General features: G+C 48.3%; 1 protein-coding gene across 1 annotated transcript; it reads left to right on the top strand.

The window, feature by feature from the left end:
* The first annotated feature begins 900 nt into the window (after nt 1-900).
* Nucleotides 901-5,228, top strand: UTS2R (urotensin 2 receptor). Its single transcript, XM_048324189.1, has 2 exons — nt 901-1,126; nt 3,507-5,228. Exon 2 carries the CDS (start codon nt 3,648-3,650, stop codon nt 4,794-4,796), a length of 1,149 nt encoding a protein of 382 aa, XP_048180146.1. The 5' UTR covers nt 901-1,126; nt 3,507-3,647; the 3' UTR covers nt 4,797-5,228.
* Nucleotides 5,229-13,805: the final 8,577 nt, after the last annotated feature.

Here is a 13,805-nt window from a genome sequence, read left to right on the forward strand (position 1 = left end):
TCTATTTTTACTGTAAAATCCAGCTTCCACATGGATTTGCTCTTAAGCAAAGCCCTCACCCCACTCAAAAGCCTGTCCCTGAGCAGGGCCCTGCTTTTCCCACCAGCTGCCCCACTGTGGGGACAGGCACAGCCAGAGCTCACCGAGGTGTCCTGGTGCTACCACAGCCACCCTGGGCAGCTGGAGCCAAACTGGGGTCCCACTGCAGGAGAACAAGACCTTAGACACAAGATGCACCTCAAGGCACCCAGAATGAGGAGTGTGGAAGGTTGAGAACATGGAAGCAGTGATACAAATATCCAGAGAAAGAGGCAGAGGAGGGAGCAGCACTCAGTAACAGCAATGCAGGATGGATCCAAACCCCAAACAACTCAGGTAATATTTCGTTACCGCCAGCCTGCACTGTCTCAGATGCTGTGGTGTGTGATACCACCACACAGATTCATCTCTTCATACGCCATCCAATCCAAATAAACTTCAGCTTCGCTTTGGAATTGATCTCCAAATCAAGGAGCTCTGCTGTTTCCCTGGGCAGCCCACCCTCCTGCAGGAATTTGACCCTCCCGCAGGATTTTAACCCTCCCTGGCCCACTCTCCTTCCCCAGCTGTGCTGGTTTTGCTCAGGCAGTGTTAGGAATTTAGGAAATTTGCCCTCTCCCGTGCAGTGTACGGAGGGTACTTTGCCTTTCACCAGTCCTGGGATGAAACAACCTGAACCTCTCTCACCCCCATCCAGGCAGGGGCAGGCAGCTGAACAAGCCATGGTTATCAAACCCTGCTTCTTTAAACAGCTCTTCACTGGCTGCAGTCAAAGCCACGCTATGCCTAACGTCACCGGGGAGCAAAAATAGCCGGCACGAGTGGAGGGAGGGGAATGTGAGTATTAAGAGCGCCCAGATTTCAAACATACTTGGCTTGGCAGCACGCTCCCTTCCTGCCCCTGCCACTCCAGATGCGACAGAGCACCGGGATCTCTCACTCTCTGCCCATGAAGAAGGATTCTCTCCTTTCTTTTTTTCCTCTTTTTCTGTTTTTCTTTCTTTAAGTTTCAGCTCTGATGCAAGTAGATCGATTTTTAAAATTTTCTTTCTCATAGGAAACTTCATCTGCCGGATTTAAAAGCAAGGTTTGAGCAGGAGAAATTAATTTCTGTTTACGGCTGTGAATACGCGTGGTACTCCTGTGGGATGATATCATAGAGGGAAAGGCAAGATTGGCTGGGGAAATCGCCTGGACCGTGAGGTGCTTGAATGGCTGCTTGGAATAATAAGCTCTCTATTGTGTGTGCATGTGGGTGAGTGTGTGTTTGTGTACGAGTGCAGCAGTGATGGGAACTTTAAAATGATGCAAGGGTTCCCTATTCGGCTTAATTTTTCTCCTCTAGCTCTGTCTGGAGATGGGTGAAGTGTCTGAATGGAATCGGTGCTGTAGGAATTTTATGAATGGAGCAAAAGGCAGGTTCAGCAGAAGAGGAGCAGAGCAGGGAGATGCAGTGGGCTCCGCTCTCTCCAGCAGGAGCTGTCACTCCAGGGAACTGCACAGACAGGCACCAGCACGGCACAAATCTGCTACAAGTCCCTGGGACACCAAGTGAGGCAGGTGCAAGGAGGCAGCACCTGAGCCATGGAAATACGCTCCTGAAAATGAGCTATCACTGACACTGAGCCGACAGCTGCGTGTGGGACCAGCTCCGGGCTCAGCTGGAGCATCCCATGCAGAGCTGATCATTTCTGACCGAGGGTGCTGCTGATTGTGAGGCAGAGGAGCAGCCACAACTCCGGGAGCAGCTGTGTCTCCTTCGTGAGAGACACCTTCACTACCAGCACAGCTCAGACACCAACATCGATAAAGGGGACAGCAAGGGAGCAGGACAGACTGGCTACACCTGCCCTACAGCAGGAGGGCACTGCACAGCACAGCAGGAGCAGGACGAGGAAGATTTGGGGTTGCAAGGTCCAGGAAGTGGATCCTGATGCTGGTGAAGCTGCTGGGAACCAGCCCAGAGCAGCACTGTCCTGAAGGAGCACTGACCACTCCTCATCTCTCCCACTTGGATGCCTGTACTCAAGGGACTGGGGTGGGAGACGGGCTCTGTGTGTTTCTCTTTGGTTTGTGCTTCTATCCCAACTGCTAAGTGAGGGGAAATCTCCCTCTGTACTGGATTGTCCTCTCTTATACAGAGTTTTTTATGAGATCTCTGTAGCACCCGTCATCCTCAGCAGGTGGGAATGGGAAGAAGGTGAGGGCAAGTCACGGAGAGGATGAAAATTGTCCATCCTCAAGTGCCACAGAGGTCACTGTCAGGGTGACACAAGGGCAGCAGGAGAGGGCCTGGGACTGTAATCCTCCTGCCAAGAAGATAGTGGGAGGAAAGAGGCAAAGAAGTCAGAGCTGGTGAGGAGACAAAGGGACACCTAACTCACTGGGAAAAGCTGCAAATTCCCAGGATAAAACAAATCCAACCTGCCCAGTGGAACAAGGCAGAGGGGAATCTTTGCCAGCACCCCTCCCCCTCAGCATTTCCCAAAGAAAAAGAGACAGTCTGAGTGCTGTGAAACACACAGTGCAAATGCACTTCTGTATGCAGTGACCTTTAGGATGGCACGGGCTTTTGGTATGCCTTAAAATCTGGGCATTTTAGCTACTTCTTCAGCATTTCCCTGAGGTAGGTTTGCTCTCCTTTTCCCTATGCCTAGAATGAATTCAAAGCAACAGAGCCCTGATCTGTGCACCGCTGAGTCTGAGCTAAGCAGAGGCTCTCACAACCAGAGCTGCCTCGCACGTTGCAGAGCAACCTCACACCTCAAGGCTGTTCAGGCAGGGTCACACCCAGCTCTGGCTGAAATAGATCTGTTTTACAGGCACACGGAAATCTCTGGTGTCACACTGGACAGAGAGCATGAAAAGCCCTGTGCTTACAGACACAGAAATCCCACAGGGAAACCTTTGCTGTATAAAGCACCTTTTCCTCCATCACTCAAATACTGCTTGAAACTGCAGGACAGAGGAGGAGCTTCTCATTCAAAGGAAGCTGCTCTGTGAAAACACTGCAGGAATGCTGGACAGGACTTGGAGTGCACCACTAACACAGAACAGACAATTTGGCTGCAAATGATAAATCTAAAGTTTGTTTTCCCTTTTTAGGGGTCTTCCGCTCCTTCAGAGTGAAGAATGTAGCAAAGAGGCCTAAGCAATCATGCTGATAGCTCTGTAAATCATTGTTATTAATTTAGGAAGGATGGTTTTTTACTCCAACCCCAAGTTAAGGACTGCAGTAAGTGGTTCCAGTGATCCACATAACCTTTTTTGTCTCTTTTCCATGGACACACCTCACAGCTGGGCTCTTGTAATGAGAGCACAAGCCCTACATGAGTGGCCTCAGTGCCAAAGACCTTTGGTACATTCAGACAGTGCAGATGCATGCTCAGGGACAGGTAACTTCTACATGATCTTTTGTGTTGCTCTGGCATATTTCTAATATGTTGGTTTTGATGTCTTTTCTCTAGTGGAGAATGCAGATGGTCCTTGGATGAGACCCTGCTAAGAAATGGTTCAACATCTCCCAGCAGCCACACTTCTCAGAGCAGAAAGAAGCCCCTCGGACCCCTGTGACATGAGCAAAGCCTCTGGCATTTAAGCCCAGGAGGATGTCCCTAACTGACGAGCTGGAGAGCCACTTCTCTGCCACCCCCTACATGGTGACAGACACAAGTGAGGACAACCTGTTCAGAATCAGGCCCAACACCTCCGCCAATGCCACCGGGGACGGCGCGTGGGCCGCTGGTTCCACGGAGGACATGATTGCCATCTGCACCATCGGGACCATCCTCTCCCTCATGTGCGTGGTCGGGGTGACAGGCAACGTCTACACCCTGCTGGTGATGTGCCACTACCTGCGCTCCTCTGCCTCCATGTACATCTACATCATCAACCTGGCGCTGGCCGACCTGCTCTACCTCCTCACCATCCCCTTCATCGTCGGCACCTACTTCATTCAGAAGTGGTACTTTGGGGACGTTGGCTGTCGTGTCCTGTTCAGCCTGGACTTCCTCACCATGCACGCCAGCATCTTCACCCTCACAGTCATGAGCACGGAGCGCTACTTTGCTGTGCTGAAGCCCCTGGACACGGTGAAGAGGTCCAAGAGCTACCGCAAGGCCATTGCTGTGGTGATCTGGCTGGTGTCACTGCTGCTCACCCTCCCCATGCTCATCATGATCCAGCTGGTGCAAAGGGACAACAAAAGCATCTGCCTGCCCACCTGGAGCAAGCTGTCCTACAAAGTCTATCTCACCATCCTTTTTGGCACCAGCATCGTGGGCCCGGGGGTGATCATTGGCTACCTTTATATCCGCCTGGCTAAGATTTACTGGGTGTCACAGACTGCGTCCTTCAAGCAGACCAAGCGGCTGCCCAACCAGAAGGTGCTCTATTTAATCTTCACCATAGTGCTGGTCTTCTGGGCTTGCTTCTTGCCTTTCTGGATATGGCAGCTCCTCTTCCAGTATTACGAATCCTTCCCTTTATCTCCCAAGGTGATGAAGAACATTAATTACTTGACAACCTGCCTGACCTACAGCAACAGCTGCATCAACCCCTTCCTCTACACCCTGCTCACCAAAAACTACCGGGAGTACCTGAAGAACAGGCAGAGGTCCCTCAGCAGCAGCAGCGGGTACTTCCAGAGGAGGAATCGTTTCCAGAGGATTTCAGGGAGATCCCTGTCCACGAGCAGCCAGCACTGCACAGAGACTTACGTCCTTGCTCACGCTCCTTTGGGAAACAGCAGTGCTTGAAGGTAAAATATATCTCCAAGAACAATCAATATTGACTTCAGTGTTGCTTTGATTTAAAGTGTATGTTGTACAGGCGAAGCCTTGGCAGACCCAGAATGTGCACACATTTAGTCCAGAGGCTGTGCCGTGTGTCTGTTCTCATTTCTCCAGTGCCACTGATTTGATGCTAGAGGCACTCAGCTGAACATCTATCTAAATAGCCTTTCACTTTTTATCTTTATATTTTATAGTGTATGTCTCCTCAAGTAGCCATCAATAATGAAAGCCTATAACAGGGCCATGATTTTTAATAGTATCAGCTGTCTCACAACATTTAAAATTATGTTACCCCATGAATGGCTGTAGTTTGCTCTTTTTTTTTCTTCAGCAGTAGTGCTAAATTTGTAGTTGTACGAGGACTGAAAACAGTGAAATAAAGAAAAAAGCAGCTGATGTTTGTGACACACCATGCAGTTTGCATTTGGGGTAGGACTGGACAATGTGGATGAGGCATATCCAGGGTTGCTTTTCCCTGTTTGGGTCATACTCACATTTATTCTGCACTCCTGTGTGTGTGCACTGGGCTGGACTCTCCAGTCACACAGGTGTGTGCAGTGGAGTTATACCACGGTCTGTGTCAGCAGCACACGCTTCCCATGACAGTGCCACAGGCAGGGAACACTCAGCATCCCCTACTGCACTGACCCCAAACACCCATGTGGAGCAGCATCATCTGTCCTGGACAAGCATATCCACCCTCTGCCCTCCTCCAAGGAGGAATTGGGAACCTCTGATGTTGCTGTCCTCAGGGCATCCACTGGATAACAGCAACATCCAGCCTGAAGCACCAGACCTCCACTACCGAGTCCAGGAGGAGAGGACAGAGGGAGAGGAGGGGGTTGAGGAGATGTGATTTTCCCCGGGCAAAGCAATGTTCTCTGAAGTACTTAATACTCCCAATTATGAAAGAGCTGGTTCTCAGTTAGGGAGACAACTTGTTCCCTTCACTGGAGGTGACTTGGCCTTTCTGCTACAAACTGAGTCCTGCCTACACCAAGAACTCGCTGCCTGTCCTGGCTTTCACCAATGATGAGGCATCATTAGTGCAAATATATAATCCCTGATGTCTGGCACTTCCCCAGTGAGTCTAAAAGTACCTTCCCTGGGGTGCTGCCAACATCCATACAGGAGTCCTCTGCTTGCATCAGTCCTGCTACCTCATTAGCAGGGATATGAGGATGCAATGCCAACACAACCCTAACCAAGGTACAGAATTAGAACCAAATGAATGCTGAGCAGTGAACTCAGAACTGCAGTGTGAAATCCGTTTGGCAGTGAGCTCTGTTTGCTTAGACCGAGCCTGAATTCAGGATTTAACCATCTATTCCCCTTCAAGGTGTTTAAACAGTCATTGCTCATGGGGACAGGGCAAGATCTGCATGCAGCAGAGCCCATGGATGGGGGTGAGAAGCTTTGTTATGGAATCATAAAGGTTGGAAGAGACCTTCAAGACTGAGGCCAACCATTACCCAGCATCACCTCATTCACCACATGTCCCCCAGTGCCACAAACACACACATTTTGAACACTTCAGGGATGGTGATCCCACACTTCCTTGGGCAGCCTGTTCAAATGCCTGACCACCCCTTCATGGAAGAATTTTTCCTAATATCCAATCTAAATTCCTGAACCCATTTTCCACTTATAGAGTCGGGTGTTTATCATGAGTCAGAATATAAAGTTTAGCCTCCTTTTTCTCCTTTCAAATGGCAATTTTAGCTTCTCCTTGCTCAGGAAGAACCAGACAAGCTCAGGATGAGCAGTTCCCATGGTTATGAAGGAAAGCTACTGCAGCCTGAGCCTTTAGAAAGCACAGTCCATCTTGCCTAAAATCAGACGGTCAGAATGAAAGCGAGGTTGCAAATCTCAACTCATCCAGGCGTCACACACCAATGCGGACAGTGCAGAAGCTTCTGAGAGATATTGGAGCACATCTGCCTTCAATTATTCAGTCTGACCCCTTGAACCTTGGCAGCTCTGCCCTGATTCTCTTCTCCAAACCCTCCCCAAGCACTCCATCTCACAGAAAAGAGTTGCAAAACACCTTTCATGGCTCTGTCAGTGCAGGGAGCACCCTGAAAGCAGCGTGAGCAGTGTGTTGAGGGCACGAGGCCATGCCAGATGTCCAGGGAAAGGAGCTGGGATTCTCTGTTTTCCTGGAAGGACACACAGCCTCAGGCCTGGGCTGCACAGTCTCCTTTCCCATTTGAAGCTTGTGCTGTCTCAGCAGGGGCTTCTGATGCATTTGTCAAATCAGCACAACAAAGCCAAGGGAAAAGGCACCCCAAACTCAGGGACTGGCTGTGGGTGATGCTTCTGTCAGTGCTGGGTCATCTCTGAACAATGAGGTGTCTCGTTCAAGCTTTTCCCTTCCCACCCCAGGCTGGAGCTGGTTTTTGCTCCTTCAAACACTCACATCCTTCAGCACTCAGGTCAGGCAACAATAAGGGAATATTATTCCAAGCCTGCAGGTACAAGCAAGGCTCTGAGCACTTCCCAAGCAGCATCAGTCCCAGCCCTGCATCCCAAACTGACTTTACAGGGCATCAGCCACACTCAGATACAAAACATCAAGGAGCTGTTCTCTGCCTGAAACCAAACAGCAACTCAGCCCTGAGAGGCTGCTGAGTATTAACAGGGGAGCAGGAGCAGCCAATGAGAGCCAAAGAAGGAGCTGCCTCCTCCGAGACATAGATTAATTGTGTGTTTAATGATAGCTGTAAAATTATGGTGCCCTATTTATTCCTCCTTGCACAAACCCATCATCAGTCAAAGACCCAAGAGCAGACCTTTGCATAAATAAAATCTGGAATTGGTGTGAAAGGGAAGTGTGTATACATGTGGCTGTGTGCTTGCATAGCTCAGACCTGACTCTATTTGTTAGTTTTCTCCTGTGGGGTGAGGCCAGGAGCTTTTTATGATCCTGAGTCCTTAAGTCCCCCCATCTCTGAGGTATTTGGTGCCCCACAGACTGGAATCACCAGCTGAACTCCAGATAGTGGAAGTCAAAACACCAATTTTTTTGCCCATTTAAGCCAGGAAGCATTAACAATATCTCAAAACTCATAGAAAGTACAGCTGTAAAGACACCAGGGTTTTCCAAAAGGGCCAGGACAAGGATCCGTGCTCCTACAGCTGGGAAAGGCCAGGTACCCACTCTGGTGGCTGAAGCAGGCAGCAAAGTACAGCTGGGGCCAGGCAGTGTTCTCAGCTGGATATGGTCTTTGCCAGAAAAGGATGACGTCTGTGTTTACCCAAACTATTCGCAAATCCACCCAGAAATTTAAGAACCCTTCTGGAAATTCTTTTATTTCTTCTTTTTCCAAATTCTGAATTGTCTCATTTCAGCCTTTAGGAGGCAAAACAGCACAATTTCTCACTCCAGGATGAAGCTTTACCCATCAGTTTGCTTACACTTAATTTTAAAAAGCCTTTTTCCATTTTGTTCAAACCACAGGACTCTTACAAAAGTCCTGTGGTCCAAGTAGGAAAGCAGAGAGCAGCTGTGCATCCCTCTGTCCAAACCCTGCCTGGACAGGGTGGTACCCACCAAACTGCCACCCCCTGCCCAATTCCCTCGTGCCACAGCAATCACAGCACAAACCTCCCTCCTCACCTGCTGATGGAGCCTGATTTAAGTTCATCAACAACCCCACACTCAGTTTGAGTCCTCTCCTTGTTCCTGCAGCCCAGTGACTGAGGCTCTCTCCTCCTGTGACTGTCCCACCTCACCTGCTGGGACACAGCCAGTCCAGGAGCTCTTTGGCTTCCAAGCACCCAGAAAAACCTCAGCACAAGCTCCCAGAGAGGATCTTGGCAATGTTATGCACATTTTGCTTCACTTACAGCTCAAGATGGGCCAGGCTGGCTGGGTGAGGAGGTGGGATTTAAGGAGCACTTTGGCTCTTGGTCACCAGCTCAGTGATTACTTACAGGGCCAGGGGGTGAGAGGTGGCATGGGTGACAATTTCCAGATTGTCAGGTGATCTTTCATTTCTCTGAGGTGTTTGCTCAGGAACTTCTCAATTCAGTGTTTGCTTCAGGGCATTAAGAGGAGAGGCCAAAGGCTGAGCAGAGCTTGGAGAGCAAATCCACACCTTGGCAGAGCTGCCTAGAAAAAACATTCCTGTTACCAGTGCTGCCCCACTGGCATCTGCTGTGGCTGCCACAACAGGATGTCTCCACGGAAATGATCTGCCCCAGCACACTCAGACTGACTGCTCTGGGGTTTTTCTTTCCCAAAATGCACAATGCACAATTAAATGCACAATTAAATCCTGAGACCTCCAGATAGCCACTACTCCTTCTCCAGATCAAACTCCAGCTGTCTCCAGTGCAACAGTGAAGAATTCATTGAAAGAAAAGTATCAGACCCTGTCTTGTGCTTGGCAGCTTTGCTTTAAAGTGACACCTGGGCACACTGAATATTGTCCTGTGTACCCCTGGATCCAGCCCACCTCTGCATGGGGGGAACTATTCCATCTATTTACTGCACAAGCTGCCATATCCTGGAAAACAGTGTCAGTTCTAAATGATTCTAACCACTTTTACACCTCCAAAATCAGTATCTTATCTGCAAGGCCTGCTTAGACCTGAGTTTTAGCTGAGGATGCTGATCCAGGCACATCAGAAGTGTGGTGGAATCAAGGTAATCAAGGAGACAGTGCAGCAGCAGAGAGTAAATTGCTGCCAGAATGTAGAGGAGTATTTGAAAATGGGCTGGACATGATGAGGCAGAGCAAAAGCAGGTGATTTGTTGCTGACTCCCAATTTTTCAGTGCAGTAAAAATGAAAACTCACGACAAACACTGCAGAAAAAAAAAAAAAGAATCCCACATCTGTGAGTGAAAGCTGAGCAGCAGATAAATCCATTGCTGGTAGTGACAAGGAAGCTCACTTTTATTCTGTTTTCCCAGGAACAAACACCCCACTAATGTACTCAAAGATCAGGGAATCCACCTGTCAAAAAGTCAGAGTTTTCTATGCACACTGAAGGCTTGTGGCTCAATCCACTCTTCCCAAACATTCATCACCTGTGAAGCCATCTGTCTGCGAGGAAAGCACATGTTTTTGCCAAAAGAGAAAGTGCAAATATCACAATTTGTGTTTCAAAGACCAAACCACTCAAGCATACATAATTTCAACTGTTATTAGCTTTAATTACATGTCAAGTAGCTGCTGTTTCTAGTTTAAAGCTGTCTAGGAAGAGGATAAAATAGCACAATAAGAGCAAATATATGACAAAAATCAGTGAAATGACCTGCCTTAGTGATAGAGTGGAACATCCACAGGCACAGGAGCAGACAGGACAGGATTTGCCACGCCAGCTCTGACTGTTTCTACCATCCCTGGCCAATTCTGTCATCTCCCTTTCACAGACATCCTGCAACTCCCATAACAGAGTTAATTCATTGGCATCAACTGCAGTTCCAGCCACAAAACATCCAGGACCTACTTTTTTTTCAGATGTGCCGAAGGCAGCACAAGGGGTGCACCCACAGATGGACAGATCCTCAAAATAAATTAATCATTATGGGAAAGAAAGGCAATGCCAGGAGTGAGGTGTGAGCATCAGTAAGGAAATTCTTTGAGCCCCATGAACATGAGAATCAAATATTATGACAAAGATTTCTAATTCTTAATCACTCTTTCACAAAGGGGAAAAAAAATCTTAAAAGGAAGGAGGTTTCATCCATACCCCAGTGGCAACAGGTACCCACATGCTTTGGGAATTAATGGCAACACTCTTTCCAAGGTTTTCCTTCCCATGTTGAATTTGGTGCCCAAATCTGAGCATTCTGGGCAGCAGAAGTGCACTTTGGCTTTTTCTGTGTTTGTGTTTATTTGAAACACAACAGGAAACACAGGCAGCAAAGCCTCCTGCTGATTGCTTAGTTTAGTTTATGGCTTGCTGCTCACAGGAGAGTGTAACATAATTAATTCATTAACTGCAAACGTTCCACAAACAGAATTGCTCCATGTTTATGTGAACTGCAAAATGTTTATGTGAATCCATGAGTCACTGGTCCTCTCTGGTATCCTCAGAGGAGAATTTCCTTCAGAGTCCAGAACAGGGGCTGTAGAGACCTCAGTTCTGAGCATAAGGCACAGGGTGCCACCAGCCCCAGCAGCCTCTGGCCCAGCTGCCCTCCCAGGACCCCCTCCCTTGGGGTCAGAGGTTCACCATTCCAGCCACTCCACCTGGGAGATGCTGGATCCCACCCCCTGAGAGCAGCATCTCCACTGAAGTCTAGTGAGGAAAAAATACTCAGGTAGTTTGGCAACACTTGGCAAAACCTGGAGAGGAGCAAGGCAGGAGCAGAGCAGCAGGTGGGGCCCACCTGGCATTGGCTGGAATGTGCAGGTAGCCCAAGGAAAAGAAAGCCTGAATGTGAGGAATATGGGCCAAACCAAGCAGGGAGCCCAGGACTGACACGTTCAGGCTGAGATTTCTGGAAGAAATACATGTTTAATTTTGCACAGAGCCTGCCTATCCTATGTTTTCAACTGAGGCTATTAAGTTCTTATTTCATGCAAATTAAGCTTTCCAAGGAAAAGCCACAAGTCTCTAAGCAATAAAAGTAGGTTTGTTTCCACTGGAGTCAATGCAGTTGTAGCAGTTGACAGGAAAGAAAAAAACCAACCCAAACTCAAAATCAGGAACACCCCAGACATTTTTGACCCTCTGACTCCAGGAAATCTGCATTTCAGCTGCCCACATTAGTAACAGTCAAGATATCAAATGATCCCATGAATGACAAGGTGCTCCATTTACTAGGACTTAGAGTATTCAAAAGTGAGACCTATCCCACCACACCAGAAGCTGAGTAAAACCATGTGATCTAAGGTGGAATTTCCAAAGTTTCCCAGTCCTCGGAATATCAGAGAATGGTAAATTTCCTCTCTTTAAGGGCAGCCTGTGCTGTTCCAGCCTCCTCCTCCTCCATGGCTGGGTTTCAGTACAGCAGCTTTGGCCATCTGGCTTCATTAGACCATCATCCCCAGCTTCTTTGTGATGGACCAAAAATAGAAAAAGCAGTTTCCCTTCGGGCATTTATCAAGCTAACTGGTGGGTTGATTAAGATTTAGTTTAGCTAATTAAGGAAGAAAACATCCTTGTAAGCTGCTGGGGCTTGATTTGCTTTCTGCTGCCTAAAACTTCTTCCTTGCTTTGAAACCTGTGTCTGGAAAGATCTGCTGTTGGGCCAACCTGCACCAGAACAAACCCTGAGGCAAACACCCAACACTGCCACACTCCTGCACTGCAGCAAGGAATGAGCTTTAATTTCTGCTATCCCTGATCAGTGGGTGGAGCTGAAACGTAATTACCTCCAAGAGAAAACAACCAGCACCAGCAGGATTTTGGACACTCATGCATACCCCAATGAAGTTGTTCTTTATGGTTGTCTTGCCCAGGGAGGTTGGGCACATCCATGCCAAGCTGGGAGAGGGCTCCATCCCACCCATGGAGCTCCCAGCCTCAGATTCCCTGTCCAGCTTAAAGAGAAAAATGACTACAGTGCATGGAGCAGCTGTGCTCAGCCAGCAGAGACCTAAAAGCTCTTTCTCCCATTCTACAGGAACACCAGAATATTAAAATCCTTCACCAAAAAGAGAAACCCAAAGGCTCTTAAACCCAGGTGTGCATTGGTTGAGGATGATCTTGCATAGTTTAAGGATCACAAATACCTGCTTTAAACATTTCCTTGGAGGAAAAAACCTTCTTAAATGTGATGAAAAGCAAAAGCCCAGCCTATATCCCAGCGCCTGAAGAACAAAACACCCTTCCCAGGAGCAGGAATTGGTTATTGTACCCTTCCCACACGAGGAAATTCATGTCCCCATGGCATGGAGGGGAGCAATGGAGATGTGCTGAAGACACTTGGCTGGAACTGAAGAAATTTTGGTGAAACTGGCTCCAACACACACTTTCATGTGAACCCAGGCCAGTCAATTAATTCTTCTGTGTTTGAGATTCTCACCACTAACCTGCCTTTTCCTTCCTCCAGTTTTGTCCCTCTCCTCCATTTAGGATACAAACTCCCCAGGACATTGAGTACCTCTTTCAAAGCCTGTGCAGATGCTCAGTACAGTGGGGCCACAAATGTAACCAGTGACTTCAAAAGCAGCGTGACACAAACAGCAAATTTCAGCTGCTAATGGTAAAAAAGCAAAGGTATTTACTAGAGAGAAGCTTTAATCCTGTGCAAAGCTGGTGCTGTGCTAGGTATCCACACCTAGACAGCATCCACCATCCGTGTTCCTGTGCAAGGAAGGAACAGGACATGTCTCTGCAGCAGAACCACACCCTGTGCCTGTTACCACCTCTGTGAGATGGCTCTGCCCTTCCTGAGCCCAGTTATGCAGCTGCATCCAGAGTCATTGCAGAAAAAAATCTTCCCTTTTTTTTTTTTTCCTTTTTGCCATTGAGTAATAGAGCAGCCTTTCTGCCCCACTGTGAAAAGAATGGATACCTCTGGATATGTGCTTATGGAAGAGCTGCACTGGCATATTTAGAGCTTCTCTGACTGGTCAGGTAAATCCATCAGTGACATGAAAAAATGCTGCCCAAAGGGATCAGCTATCAGTTTGCAGGAAAGGCATAAGTCAGGAAAGCAAGCTTCTGTCAGATGACCCCAGGATTAGTTAAGTGCAGTTGTTTCTCCTTAGAGAAGCTGCTGAATTTGCAGCTTTGGGAGCTTGAGTTATGCACAGCACTGCTCAGATCCGCACTGACACCCACTGCAGCTGCCCACAGCCCAGCCAGCAAACTGCACCTGAAAACTGGCTTTGTAGAATTTAGAAACCATGAAAATTGGCTTCCTGGGGCTTCTCCACACAAGCCTGTGAGCTCCTGGGTGTGCTGTGCTGACGGTCAGCAAATGGCAGAATACCTGGGAACCTCAGAGAGACCAAATCTCCCCACACAGCTGAGAAACAGAGCAACAAGTTGGTGTGCACAGAGGGAAG

The sequence above is a fragment of the Corvus hawaiiensis genome, chromosome 19 (assembly GCF_020740725.1).
Source record: "Corvus hawaiiensis isolate bCorHaw1 chromosome 19, bCorHaw1.pri.cur, whole genome shotgun sequence".
In the NCBI taxonomy this organism is placed as follows: Eukaryota; Metazoa; Chordata; class Aves; order Passeriformes; family Corvidae; genus Corvus; species Corvus hawaiiensis.

Bases quoted from the DNA above. Each gene is read 5' to 3' on its own strand.
- UTS2R (XM_048324189.1), top strand. From the start codon at position 3,648: ATGTCCCTAACTGACGAGCTGGAGAGCCACTTCTCTGCCACCCCCTAC.